General features: G+C 47.2%; 1 protein-coding gene across 11 annotated transcripts in view; it reads left to right on the forward strand.

The window, feature by feature from the left end:
* TANC2 (tetratricopeptide repeat, ankyrin repeat and coiled-coil containing 2) overlaps positions 1–14,141 on the forward strand; it is a 238,424-nt gene that overhangs the window by 141,729 nt on the left and 82,554 nt on the right. For all 11 annotated transcript variants that reach the window (XM_060255815.1, XM_060255816.1, XM_060255817.1 and 8 more), the window contains one exon: positions 4,983–5,246. In XM_060255815.1, the coding sequence (XP_060111798.1) occupies positions 4,983–5,246 (264 nt within the window). The remainder of the gene's footprint in view (positions 1–4,982; positions 5,247–14,141) is intronic.

Consider the following 14,141-nt stretch of genomic DNA (forward strand, 5'->3'; position numbering starts at 1 on the left):
CCCCAGTACTGGTCCTGGGAGGCTACACATGCCCTGGTGGCGTACTTGGTGGAGGTGATGGTGAAGAAGAACCATGATTACAGTCCATCCCAGGAATTGGCACTTACAGCCCCATTTCTTCTAGGAGAGCCAGTTTGGTGTAGTGGTTAAGTGCGTGGACTCTTATCTGGGAGAACCAGGTTTGATTCCCCACTCCTCCACTTGCACCTGCTGGAATGGCCTTGGGTCAACCAGAGTTCTCTTATCTGGGAGAACCGGGTTGGATTCCCCACTCCTCCACTTGCAGCTGCTGGAATGGCCTTGGGTCAGCCAGAGCTCTCTTATCTGGGAGAAACAGGTTGGATTCCCCACTCCTCCACTTGCAGCTGCTGGAATGGCCTTGGGTGAGCCAGAGCTCTCTTATCTGGGAGAACCGGGTTTGATTCCCCACTCCTCCACTTGCAGCTTCTGGAATGGTCTTGGGTCAGCCATAGCTCTGGCAGAGGTTGTCCTTGAAAGGGCAGCTGCTGTGAGAGGAGATTGTGAGCCGCTCTGAGACTCTTCAGAGTGGAGGGCGGGATATAAATTCAATATCATCTTCTTCTTCTTCTTCTTCTTCTTCTTCTTCTTCTTCTTCTTCTTCTTCTTCTTCTTCTTCTTCTTCTTCTTCTTCTTCTTCATTATTACTGTCCCACAAGAATCAGTGCTTCCAGGCTCCTCCCCCCTCATCCATCTCTTCACAATCACTGTCCCCCTCAAGAATTGTCACTTCCAGCCTCCCCCCACATCCATCTCTTCACAATCACTGTCCCCCTCAAGAATTGTCACTTCCAGCCTCCCCCCACATCCATCTCTTCACAATCACTGTCCCCCTCAAGAATTGTCACTTCCAGCCTCCCCCCACACCCATCTCTTCACAATTACTGTCCCCCCCCCAAGAATTGTCACTTCCAGCCTCCCCCCACATCCATCTCTTTGCAATTACTGTCCCCCCACCAAGAATTGTCACTTCCAGCCTCCCCCCACATCCATCTCATCTGTTTAAAAACCACCAAGGAAGAAGTGCCCACCACCTCCCGAGGAAGCCTGTTCCACTGAGGAACTGTTCTAACGGTCAATAAGTTCTTCATAATGTTAAGCCGGAAACTCTTTTGATTTAATTTCAACCCATTGGTTCTGGTCCTACCTTCCGGGGCCACAGAAAACAATTCCACACCATCCTCTAGATGACAGCCCATCAAGTACTTGAAAATGGTGATCCTATAACCTCTCAGCCGCCTCCTCTCCAGGCTAAACATGATCCTTGAGGCTCTCCACTTGTCACTTCTCTCCAAGAGGATGAGGAACCATTCACAAGCACTCTTTGGGTGCGATCTTTCAACCAGTTACAGATCCACCTAACGGTAACGGGATCCAAACCACATTTTACCAACTTGTCAACAAGGGTAGTATGGGGAACCTTATCAAAAGCCTTACTGAAATCAAGATAAACGATGTCTACAGCATTCCCCTGATCCAGCAAGGTAGTTACTTTCTCAAAAAAAGAGATCAGGTTAGTCTGACATGACTTGTTCTTGAGAAACCTATTCTGGCTCTTAGTAATCACATCCATCTTGAAGATGGGGACAACATTCGTTTGCCTCCAGTCTTCCGGCACCTCTCCTGTTCTCCCAAGAATTCTCAAAAATAATATCCAGAGTCTCAGAAATTACATCCACAAGCTCTTTTAGAACCCTTGGATGCAGTTCATTTGGCCCTGAGGACTTAGTTTCATTTAAAGAAACTAGGTGTTTATGTACTACCTCTATGCTGATCCCAGGTTGGAACTTCATATCCTCATTATATGTTCTGTTTTTGCCATGTTGAACACCGTTTCCCTCAGAAGAGAATACTGAGGAGAAGAAATGAGCAGTTCTGCCCTCTCTTCATTACCTGTTACAATTTCACTTTCCTGCCTTCACAATGTTTTCTAAAATGTATGAACTCTGGCTGTAGTACTAAAACTGAACTATGAACTGTGTAACTTTTCTTTCTTGCAGCTGCTTGAAGATATTTCTATGTAACCACTAAGAAATGTGCAGGGTGGATGAGGAGAAAATGTGTTGGATAGTTGATTGTATTCTAGACAGAACTCACTAGTTATTGCGTTGCTCTGGCAACGGAGCAGGAGAATTCGACTGTTGGGCTTGATCCCCTAAATAATTCTAGGTATCAACATCCATGGGAACAAGTGTTTGGTTGCAAGGAAACTTTTTTGCCCGTGCTTTTTGACTATAACTGTGTGTCTTACTGCCTTAGTTATTCCTGACTTTGGCTGTCTGCAGTACAATGTTCTGTATATGAATCAAAAAAAACTTCTTAATCCTTTACTATGAGAATTGGTGACTTGGGTCAGTTACTGGCAGAACCTTACACTGGTGCTTCCAGCCTCCCCCCCACATCCATCTCTTCATGATTACTGTCCCCCCCAAACCAGGTTTAGTTTATTCACAGCCTAAGCCAGTATTTAAAACAGTAAAATCAGTCCCCCCTGCAAGAATCGCCACTTCCAGCCTCCCCTCACATCCATCTCTTCACAATTATTGTCCTCCACCCCAGAATCGAAGTTTCCAGCCTCCTTCCACATCCATCACAATTACTGTCCCACCCCCACCCCCCAAGAATTGGTACTTTCAACCTCTCTCCACATCCATCTCTTCATGAGTACTGTCTTCTCAATAATTGTTGCTTCCAGCCTCCTTCCTGTCTCTTCACAAATACTGCCCCCCCCCCAATAATTGGCACTTCCATCCTCCCCCCCCCCCTCCATTTCTTCATTATTACTGTCTCCTCAAGAATTGGCACTTTTAGTCTCCCCCCCACACACACACACACGTGTCTTTTAAGGTTTTGGGTCTCCATGGGTTTTGGTTGGTTTCATGGCTCTGAGCCACCTGCCCTTCTGCTCAAGCTGAACATAGGGTCTTCCTCGACTGAGTGACAAGTCCTGAAGGGTCCTCAGTTATCAATACACTCCTTCTTGGTTGAAAAGAGTTTTATTGAAATACTGAGACACTTCAGGCAAGAGGTTCATTGTGAAAACTGGTGTTGGCGGACAAAAGCCCCTCTATGTATACCGTATGATAACTGCCACACATTTCAAAGCTAAAGGCACCAAAGCTAGCAGCCCCTCCACCCAGAGTTCATACTCAACAACCCCTGTAGTCAGTTGCAAGCATATCACTGAGAACAAGACTATTGACCTTGGTCCGTCTGTGCTTGGGCAGAAGATACTTGTGCGTGTTACGCAGAAAGATAGCAGGCAAAAGCAAGGCATGAGGTTACTACTGGTCGAACAGGCAAAACAATACATAATGGCAAGAGCCCCTCTTGACACTGAGAACCCACGCTCCTCCTCATTGGGATTTGTGAACCCCTCCTCCTCATGACTTGTGTCCCACCAAGAACTGGCACTTCCAGCCTCCCCCCATATCCGTCTCTTCACAATTACTGTCCCCCCAATGATTGGCACTTGCAGCCTCCTCCCCATCCATGTCTGCCCCCTCACAAATTGTGTCCCACCAAGAATGGGTCCTTCCAACTTCCCTTCACCCATCCTGCTGAGGAAATGGATTCTGGCTGTGGCTGTTCTCACTTAGGGCAGGAGGCACTCACTCCCCTTGTTGGTGAGAGAGTTGCCAAGGCTATTGCCGTTCTCCCCAAAGCCATGTTTCTGTGTTAAAAGGCCTTTCTCCCTCATGCTCAGGGACCTCTCTGCCACACTCCCCCTCACTGGTATTTGCAAACCCCTCCTCCTTAGCATTTGCACCCCCTCCAAATCAATGCCTCCAGCCAACCCCCATCCATATCTGCCTCCTCACAAGTTGTGTCTCACCAAGAATCAATGTTTCCCCCACCCACCTCAACCTCATAGTGCAACACCTACCTCATAGCACAACATCTACCTCATGGAGCCTCAAGGGCCAAATAAAGTACATCCACCTATGCAAACCTCTACCTTGTCAAACATCCACCTGTACAAGTGAGCTCATTCTGCTGCACCCAAAGTTTCTCCATCTAAACAACGTCTACAACGAGGCAGGTGGGCAGTATTCGACTCCCTCACACCCAAGCCTTGCCAAATTTGTAGGGCTGGCAGAGGGGCATCCTGGGGATGTCCTCTGTGAGTTTGAGGTCTCTAGCTTGCAGGGGGTCGGTTTGACACATTCCTGAACCTGCAGTTTTGATTTGCCCAGAGAGCACTTTCCTGGGGCACCTGCTTTGGGGGGCGGGGCTGTAACAGCCCCCTAAATCCAAACATGGAGGGCCTGTAGAGGAGAGTCAGCTGGAGTTTCATTGTGAGTTTGGCATCACTAGTGTGTGGGAGGAGGATCTACTGCATCATAAATCAACAGGAAGGTTTGTGAAGGTTCGTGGTTCATTGCTCATGAGACCCTGTGAACCATGAACAGGGACGAACCTCCATTTCCCCAGTTTGTGCCCATCCCTAGTTGTGGCCCGTGCATTCCCCAGTTTTCAGAGCAAAGTGAGGACTAAAACACAACAGTTTCCTTTGTCTGAAGGAGACTTAATGCTTTATTGTCGTATTTATTTTAGCAAATACACACGTTTTCCTCTGAAGTCAACTTATGCCAGCAAAGGGGAGGTCTTAATTTTTTAAGGAAATCTTTGTGTTACCACTCAAGTAAAAACAACACAATAAAATCATTAAAACAGTGTCAATATTAAAAATAAGCTTGGGCACCAGAACTATAGGAAACAAAATTCAGGAGCCTAAAATAATGTATCTAAAGGCACTCTCAGGCTAGAAGCAGACCATCTAAAATCTTAAATTTCAGCACATCTTCCTTATCTCAGCAGGGAGTGCCACATAGAAATCAGACCACAGGTCTGCAAAGTCCCTTCCAGTTTGTCTTTGTGTTTTGAACCTTCCTCTTAAAAGGATTACATTTGCAGCAACGGCTTCCTTTGCCACTCAGGCTCTTCTTGTTTGTTTCTTACAGCAACATTGACCAGCTATTCAGAAAATATAGACCGTGCGAAGTATGGAGGAGAGAGCAGCAAAGACGTAGGATCTGCAGGAAACCTGAAGCCTTGGCAGTCTCAAAAGTCCAGCATTGACTCTTGTTTATACCGAGTGGATGAAAACATGGCGGCCTCCACCTATAGTTTGAATAAAATTCCTGAAAGGAGCTTAGAAACAGTTTTATCTCAGTCAGTACAATCCATTCCGCTCTACCTGATGCCGCGGCCAAACTCTGTAGCAGGTAAGTTGCTACATTTGAAACTTCATGATGAGCTTCCATTAGAATACTGGCATGTTATTTATGTTTGTGACACACAGGCACGCATATCTTTTTTTAAAGTGTAGATGCTTCGGGTACATTTAAAATAGTGGCCGATTTTGCACTCATCCTACGCCGCTCTCTCGTCTGTCTTCTCAGCGCAGCATCCTCCCAATTTCCCACTATTTGCGTCGGGGCTGCAGCAGACAGACTGCACAAAAGACGGACGTGAGAGCGGCGTAAGGGTGAGTGCGAAATCGGTTAGAGTTTCTGGAGAGGCAGCTTACATTGATTGCCCTGTAGATCCTAGATCTGTGGCTGCCTTAGTTTCATGGCCCATGGATCCCCTCTGCCTGCACAGTGACTGCTGATTGTTCCTAGTTAGTGATGGACTTGTTGTATCGATGACATTCAGTGTAACCTTCATATTTTTATCATCAGATCATGGACAGCTGGCAAAAAAGCTCTTCATGGAGCCACCTTCTCCCATTTTTCCTTCTCATAGGGGTCATTTGTGATTGTGCCTTCAATATTTTTTAAGAAACTCTCACCCCTCTTGAACTCCCTTCTCCTTAAGTATTGTTTTGTTTATTGATATTACAGTCCATAGACCAGATACACATATAATTTCCTTAAGTATTTCTGACCATGAGATTCTACTCAGCATAACTTTAAGTCTGCCAGAATTTGCTTTCCTGAAGCTTAACCTATATGTCTGACTTCATGCAGCTTTTCCCTTCCCCATAAATTCCGAAATTTCGTGGCCACTACTAACAGGGTGCCCGCTACTTTCACCTTGTCAAGTTCTTCCCTGTTGGTGAGAATCAAGTCCAAGATAGCAGATCCCCTTGTTTCCCTCTCCACTTAATGGAAAATGAAGTTGTCAGCAAGACAAGTCAGGAATTTCTTTGATCTTTCATTTTTTGAAGAGTTGGACTTCCAACAAATATCCGGGTAATTGAAATCTTCCATGACCACTGTGTCCCTTCTCTTGGAGAACTTTCCAATCTGTTGTAGGAGTATCTCATCCAAGTCCTCTGCCTGGCTTGGTGGTCTATGCAGGGCCAGCTCGCCCACTAGGCAACTAGGCAGTTGCCTAGGGCGCTGGAAGGTAGGGGGCCCCCAAATTGGGCTCCCCCCCTCCCAGTGTCCATGGCAAACGCCTAGTTTGCCTCCCTCCCTCACCCCCCGCCACCGCTGCCAGCCTGCTGCTGCAGTCCTCCTTCCCTTCGTGTTGCTGCCAGGCAGTGCCGTGCTCCATCACTACCCCCGCCCCCTCCCTCCCCGCCACCGCAAGCCTGCCATTGCAGCTCTCCTTCCCACTCCGCCACCCCCTGCACGCTGCACCAAGGCTGGTCCTTACTGGCTTCGATGCAGCTGGCGCGACTTCTACTTCTTTGAACAGCCCATGACGTGAGAGGAGACTTCGCTCCCCCTCACTTCCGGGTTTGGGAAGGACGTTGTGGGCTGTTCAAAGAAGTAGAAGCCGTGCCAGTTGCATTGAAGCCAGTAAGGACCAGCCTCTGTGCAGTGCGGTGTGGCCGGGGGGGGGGGCGGCAACAGGGGTGGCGGGCAGGGAGCCTGCCTGGGGCACCTCATGCCCACAAGCTGGCACTGGGTCTATAGCAGACCCTACCGTAATATCGCTATTATTTCTTACTCCTTTTATTTTTACTCGGTGACTTTCAACTGCACTTCCATGCTCAGATTCACGAATTTCCTTGTGAGTGCATACCTCCTTTACATAAAATGCAACTTCTCCACCCTTCCTTATCTGCCTGTTCCTTTTAAATAAGTTGTCTCCCTTAGTTGTAATATTCCAGTTGTGACTATCATCCCACCAGGCTTCAGTAATGAGAGCCAGTTTGGTGTAGTGGTGAAGTGCATTGACTCTTATTTTGATTCCCCACTCCTCCTCCACATGCAACTGCTGGAGTGATCTTGGGTCAGTCATAACTCTCTCAGAGCTGTTCTTCTCAATAGCAGTTTCTTTCAGGGTGTCTGTTGCAGGGAGAGGAAGAGAAAGGAGATTGTAAACTGCTCTGAGACTCCAAGTGAAGGAATACAATCTCTTCTTCTGCCATTAGGTTATAGTCCCCTTCCTGTATTAGGACTTTCAGTTCCTCCTGCTTGTTTCCCATACTCTGTATGGGAGGGTTGGAAGGAGGATAGAAGGGTTGCATCCGTGCTTATTTCTTGTGACCCTTTCGAACACACCCAGGGATATGTGATGGCCACAAAGCAATTTTTCTCCAGGCTAGTTTGTCCAGAGATTCTGGAGAGATTGCTTTTTTTTTTGGGGGGGGGGGGGGGTTGGCCATATTCTGAGCATGGAACAATGGGGTTACTCGATGTGGGGGGGGGGGGGCTGGTATTTGTGAATTTCTTGCAAGGGTTGGACTAGATGACCTTGGCGGTACCTTCCAACTCTATGATACTATGTCTTTGCTGGAAATATAAATACATTGTTGTGTGCCATTTTAGAGATAAATTCAGCCATTTGAAAATGCTGTGACTGGCTCCATGAGGTGGTGGAATCAGGTGATTTTGCTGTTTTGGCATTGAAAAGTCAGTGCGGGGAGGGGGGGAGATTGCCGCAGACCCACTTGAAGCATTTCTAAATGGCTGAATTCTTCTCTCAAATGATGGTGGCATCCGTGGGTCAGGCTGGGTCAGACCTGTGCATGCCATAACATCCAGTTTGGCCCGCAGAAGAATTCCTCACACTAACTAACCTAGGTTGTCAAGTAGCAGCTGGAAAATTCTGTAAGATTTACCTCATAATCACCTTATAGAGTCACCGATCACTTGAAATTCAAATTAAGCTATATTTCTATTTTTCTTGCCTAGTTTTACAAGATCACTTGGCTTTTTCTATGGCACAGGTTTGAGGCTGTTTCCTGCAGCCTTCCTTCGTTTATGTGTAGGCTGCCTTTCAACTGGAAAGTCTCAAGGTGGTATATAGCATATATAATAAAAAACAATTAAAACAGAAAAATACGCTAAAATTAGAATAAGATGTAGTAAAATAAAAAATATATTAAAATGAACATTCCAAACAGACTTCTCCTATAAGCACAGTAAAGGAAGTTATGCCAATAAAGGTTCTGTGACTGTTAATAAAATGAAGTAATCTTTCCAGTAGTGCCACTTCACCTGTCACCCCATTGGTTATAAATTTAGCTCTGAAGTCCTCCTGAAGAGGCAAGTCTTCAAATCCACCTGGAAGGCCTTTGGGGAAGCAGCAGGTTTGGGAGCCCAAAAAGCTGTTCCCACCAGATTTGGCATGGGAATTGGGGGAGTTTCTTTTACATGAATATAAGCCAATAAAGCATGCTCCTGGTTGAACTCCAATGCATTGAATCCAGTATTTAACCGTCCTGATCTCTATGGGGAGCTGATTCCACCAGGTCGGGGCCAGGGTGTGTGTGTGTGTGTGTTTCATGCTATCTCTGTGGCAGAGACTGAAACATTACCCCTTGGTTCTAGTACTTCTCTGTTTTCCTCTTTTATTGTTGTATCATGAGTGCCGCCAGGCATTTTTTTAAATTCGCAAAGCAGCAGAGCCTGTTCCCTGTCCGTGGCGCTTTCCTCTTCCTGCCTGGGCAAGGCCCTCTCCTCCTCCCTGCACTCCCCTCCTGCCTCCAGGCTCTCCAGACTGGGCTGGCGTGGCCAGGCAGAAAGAAGGAAGTGCCAGGGGGCTGTGCTGGGCCAGGGAATGTTTTCAGCATGTTTGTATTTTAAGTTAAAAATGATTATCTTTCATTGTTTTTGTCTGTGTCTTTTATAAAGTTTATATTCCCGCTACCTGGCATTACATTTCATGACACATGTGGTCCAGCCGACAAAATCCCGTTCATGTCAGATCCAGCCCTCGTAACAAATGAGTTCGACACACCTGATCTAGATCACGGGGCCTCTGGGACATCCAAGCAACCTTACAGGTCCTCCACTCCCGTGGCCTCGTGCTGAACTCTCATGTCCTCTCAGACAGTCATCCATACAGGCATCTATCAACGCTGCTCAGGCCTTTATTTCCCTGCCAGAAGATCATCACCTCAACCGCAGATCAGCTATCGCTCCTCTCAGGCAGGTGACAACAGCAGACCTGACATAATTTCCGGATCTCAAGCTCTCCTGCCTGGAAACTGTTCCTTGGCCCAATTCCCCTTCCAGCTCTTTCAGTGGCTCCTACTTCCCCATCATAGGGACGTCCTTCACTGTTGTCACAAAAATGTATCTGTTCCACCCGGTGTCCGATGCCCCTTCCCGTAGTGACTCCAGGCCTTCCATCTGATGGCTAAGGCCAAAGTGAATCGGAGCAGCTGGAATGATAAAACAGCCAGCTGGGTGACAAGCTGATGGCTGCTTGCAGTGGGCCTCCTGGGGTAGTTTATTGGATAGGCAATGTCAGTTGTATTGTCTCTAGGGAAAGGTCCGGAAGACAGACCAGGGGTGTTCATGTGAACAGATGGAGGCCCTGTCTTGACTGGGAAACGTTAGCACTGAGCGTGACAGAAAAGGAAGGAGGACATGAAGAGCCAGATGGAGCTTAGTAGATGTCTTGGCTCAGTTTCCTGAGCCAGTGGGAGAAGCTGGAGTGGCGAGCAAGTTGGACATTTCCGGGCAGAAAGAGAATATTTTCAGATGTGTATCAGTGTGAGACTGGTTTCAGGAAGGAGCTAGGAAAAATGGATTTGGCAAGGCATAGGATAGGTGGGGGGTCGCACCTGCCTGTCAGGTGGGCCCCCTACAGAGTGAAGGGTAATGGCTGCTGGCACAAAGGAACTAGAGGAAGAAGCTGGAGTTTAATCTGCCTTCGTCATTCCAGATGGTCTGTATGAGGTTACTGGGTGGCATTTTGGACTTAGGCACAGGGGTCGTTTTGTAGAAAAATACATGGTGGAGCTCATCCAGGATTGTTACGCAGCTGCACTATTCAATGGACAAGATGGGAAGGAGGAGGTGGAACTCTCAGAAAGGTTCAGGAGTTGTGCTCCTGTGAGCTCCCGCTGAATCCAAGGCCTGCTTAGGCACACAGCTGCATCTTTTCCAAAGCTGGCAAATGACTTGTGGACTGGCATGTCAGAATTTGCGGTGACTTAACATTGATTGCATCACTGCTTTTTGCTGGGACTGGGGTTTGCACCTGGAGTCTTTAGCAAGGGTGTTAGGTGCCGTCCAGGGGGCAAGTCTCAGCACCAAGCTGGAAAAATGGCTTGTTTGGAATGCCAGAGATGGTCTTCATCTTCCACCTGGCTGGGTGATGGCGTTCTGTTGCATGAAGAGCTAAGCTCTCTTTTCTGTCTGATATTTGTTCTTCAAACTTTGTGGTTTGGATCTTGCTTTACTCTGTTTTGTTTTGCTTCAAGGCAGCTGTTTCGGCAGGCTGAAACCTTTTTACTTTTATTCCCAGGATGTTTGTGCTCACTGATAAGACCCTGTTTTGTTGTTGTTGTTCAGTCGCACAGTCGAGTCTGACTCCTTTGGCTCCTGTTTTTTTATGCTCTGGCCACTTCCCTTTAGAATCATAGAGTTAGAAGGGACCTCCAGGGTCATCTAGCCTAACCCCCTGCATCATTCAGGAAACACAAACACCTCCCCCTAAATTCACAGGATCTTCATTGCTGTCACGTGTCCATCTAGCCTCTGTTTAAAAACCTCCAAGGAAGGAGAGCCCACCACTAGGGGTGTGCAAAAAAAAAAAATTCGGAATTACATGGATTCGGAAATACACGGGGCCAAAAGAATACGGAATACCGTGTATTTCCTATTACCATACTCGGAATAGCCGCATATACGGTAGATGCGTGGCTATTTCCAAATATACGGCCCCATTATACCCTATGGCCATTGAAATCAATGGCAAAATAGGGTATATTGGAAGCCGCCTGGAGGAGAGGGGGTTTGAGGGAGAGCCTCCAAATTTGCAGGGGACTCTCCCCTACGAACCCCCCAAGTCCCAAAAAGATTGGGCCAGGGGGTCCCATTCCAGGGGCACTCAAAGAGAGTGCCCCATCCCACCGTTATACCCTATGGGCCACTGAAATCAATGGCAACATAGGGCATAATTAGAGGCTACTGGGGGGCAGGGGGTTTGAGGGAGAGCCCAAAAAACTGCAGGGAACCCGCAGGGGACTCTCCCCTACAAAATCCCCAAGTCCCAAAAAGATTGGGCCAGGGGGTCCCTGTCTTTGGGCTCCCCAAAAGGCCCATTGCCAACAATGATGGGGAAAGCCCAATTAGCCACTTCCTCCACTATAATTGCTGTGGGGAAAGTGGCTCTGGCCAGAGGGGGGTTTGAGGGAAAGACCCCAAAACTGCAGGGCACCTTCAGGGGACTCCCCAGCATGAAACCCCCTGGCCCCAAAAGACTGCACCCATCTGTGGGCACCCCAAAAGGAACACTGCTCCCAATGGTGAGAAAATATTTTAAATTGCAAAAAAAGTACACGTGAAATAGGAGGGCGGTGTCTAGAGTGCTGGTAGAAGAACATTCATGTTGAAGTACTGAAGCTCATTTCAGAGCCCATTTGCTAGCCATGGTTGTGGGACAGAAATCTGACCTTTCCAGCTCTGCTCAGTGGTGGACAGCAAAGTTTGCAAACTGGACCATGGTAGAGCCCCCCAACAGCTGGGGGAGACCAACTGGCAAAGTCTTTTGCATATCAAATCAATTTTGTCTCATGCAGTTTAGAAGCTATGTTAATTGCAATTCAAATGATGGGTGTTCCTGTGATTTCCACTTGTGATGGTCATATGGATATCAGCTTGTACAGCGCAGGGATGTGAGAGAGGTGAGGGCCAGCCCACCAATTGTTTTCTTGCCTGTCTTGGCTGGTTAAATCTGCCAAGGAAGAGCTGATGACCTGAAGACAGCAGAGCATCTTTACAGAGTTTTGAAGAAAGCAGCAGTATTGAGCAGGGGGTTGGACTAGATGGCCTGCATGGCCCCTTCCAACTCTAGGATTCGATGCTCATTTTTAAAAGTCTTCCTTGGATCCCTCTGATTATAACTACTTTTGCCTTGTGTTAAATTTGCCAGTGTGAGGTGATTAAGCCAATGATGGCACCTCAGTCGAGGCAGTTACGATACAGATTATCTGTGTCCTTTTCAGTTCCTCTTCTGATCTGCTTATGAGACCTACAGATGGGTCTCCTCACCCTGCTGGATGGCCTTTGTTGGGTAGCTGTCAGGAAGAGTGCATTCATCTTCATTGGCCCAGCTTCTGATCTATCAGAATCACAGAGTTGGAAGGAACCTCCAGGGTCATCAACCCCCTGCACAATGCAGGAAACTCACCAAGACCTCCCCCTTATTGACCTGTTAGCCCAGGTAGGCAGGGGGTGGGTGCTGTTTTGTTGTGGTTCTCCTATGTCATTCATGATAGACAGGCTTTAGGGCCGAGAGAGAACTGCCCTAACCCTCAGCCCTTGGCTTGTGTCGTTCTGCAGAGTCTGCCTTGTCTCTTGTGCTATTATGGAACTTCTACATAAAATTGCTGGGAAAGGGGATCTGGAGACATGGTGCAGTGTTATAAATATGCAGATTATATGCAACTCTGTCCCAGTTGTAAAATATTTATATTCTGCAGTGCTGTGAAAAATTCATCTAGGGTTGTTTCCAGCATAAGAGAATAATGAAACAGTAACATTTAAGATCTCAAAGCAGAGTCCACTAAAACCACTGGCCCAGTTAAAAAAAAAAATAAACATAGACTTAAAACAGAAAACTCAGCATAAAGTAACATGGGAAATGGAATAGTAGCAGAACTCAGAAAGCAAATCACAAGTAAAATGACTGGGGAAATGTCAATATTTTGACCAGGTGCTGAAAAATGGACAAGTGTTCCAACTAGCTATGAAACCATGTGAAGGAAGGCATGCTGCAAGTGATGTTTTTGATTCTGAACTAATTGATGTTTTGACCCCACACACACATTTCAGAAATGTAAACCTGCTACTGGATAATCTCGATACAGCAGAGGGACTGATTATAGAAAGCTGAAATGTTTCTGAACTCAACCGTGCTGCTTGACGAGCAGACTGCAGAGGTGCCCCAGAGTTGGTTCCACCAATTTTGACTGAATTGCCAGTTGTTGCCTTTCCAGGGACAGGCTGGTGTAGTTTTGCCACCATCATGCATGCTTAACATCCAGACTATTGCAAGGTGCTTTACATGCCTTTGAAGAATGCTTAGAAACATCAGAGTGTTCAAAAAGTGTGCAGCCTTGAGTGGTCTGGGACCTGCGTAACTTTGGGACCGCCTCTTCTGGTAAGTCCCCAGGAGGGCACTGTGCTCCTGTGAAAGTGTGAGCTTTGCCAGCAACTTTTCTTTCCAGAGACAGACGCAGCTTTATTTCTGACTTTTGACAGGAGGTCTCTCCCCTGGTGAGGACTTGCCAAGAATAATGTACATCCAACAAGCAGGTCTAAAATAGCCCCTGATTCCCTCCCACCCCAGCTAAATGCCATATTCTAGTCACAGCAATAAAAGACAATACTCTTAAGGTAATCAAAACACTGCTTGGTTGTGCTAGATGGCCCTGGTGGGAGGGTCGGCGTAAGAGTGGTTCCAGAACGCAAACAATTCACATGGGAATGCCTTTTATGTTGTAACTCCGCTTCCCTAGGATTCAAGATTGTCAGGATGAGACTGCCATGGTTTTCTGTATCTAACTGACATAACCCAGTGTAACACTACTGATGCTGAAGTCTGGACTCTGTAATGTTCATTTCCTGTAGTTGCTTGAAGACACATCTGTCGAGACCCGAGTAGTTCACAGAGCACCAACAGTCCGCTTCATAAACGGTTGTTTATTGACTCATGACAGCATGTGTCTAGGCAGGACGGACTTTGCAAAGACTGGCAAGGGG

This window comes from Heteronotia binoei, chromosome 15 (assembly GCF_032191835.1).
Source record: "Heteronotia binoei isolate CCM8104 ecotype False Entrance Well chromosome 15, APGP_CSIRO_Hbin_v1, whole genome shotgun sequence".
Taxonomy (NCBI): Eukaryota; Metazoa; Chordata; class Lepidosauria; order Squamata; family Gekkonidae; genus Heteronotia; species Heteronotia binoei.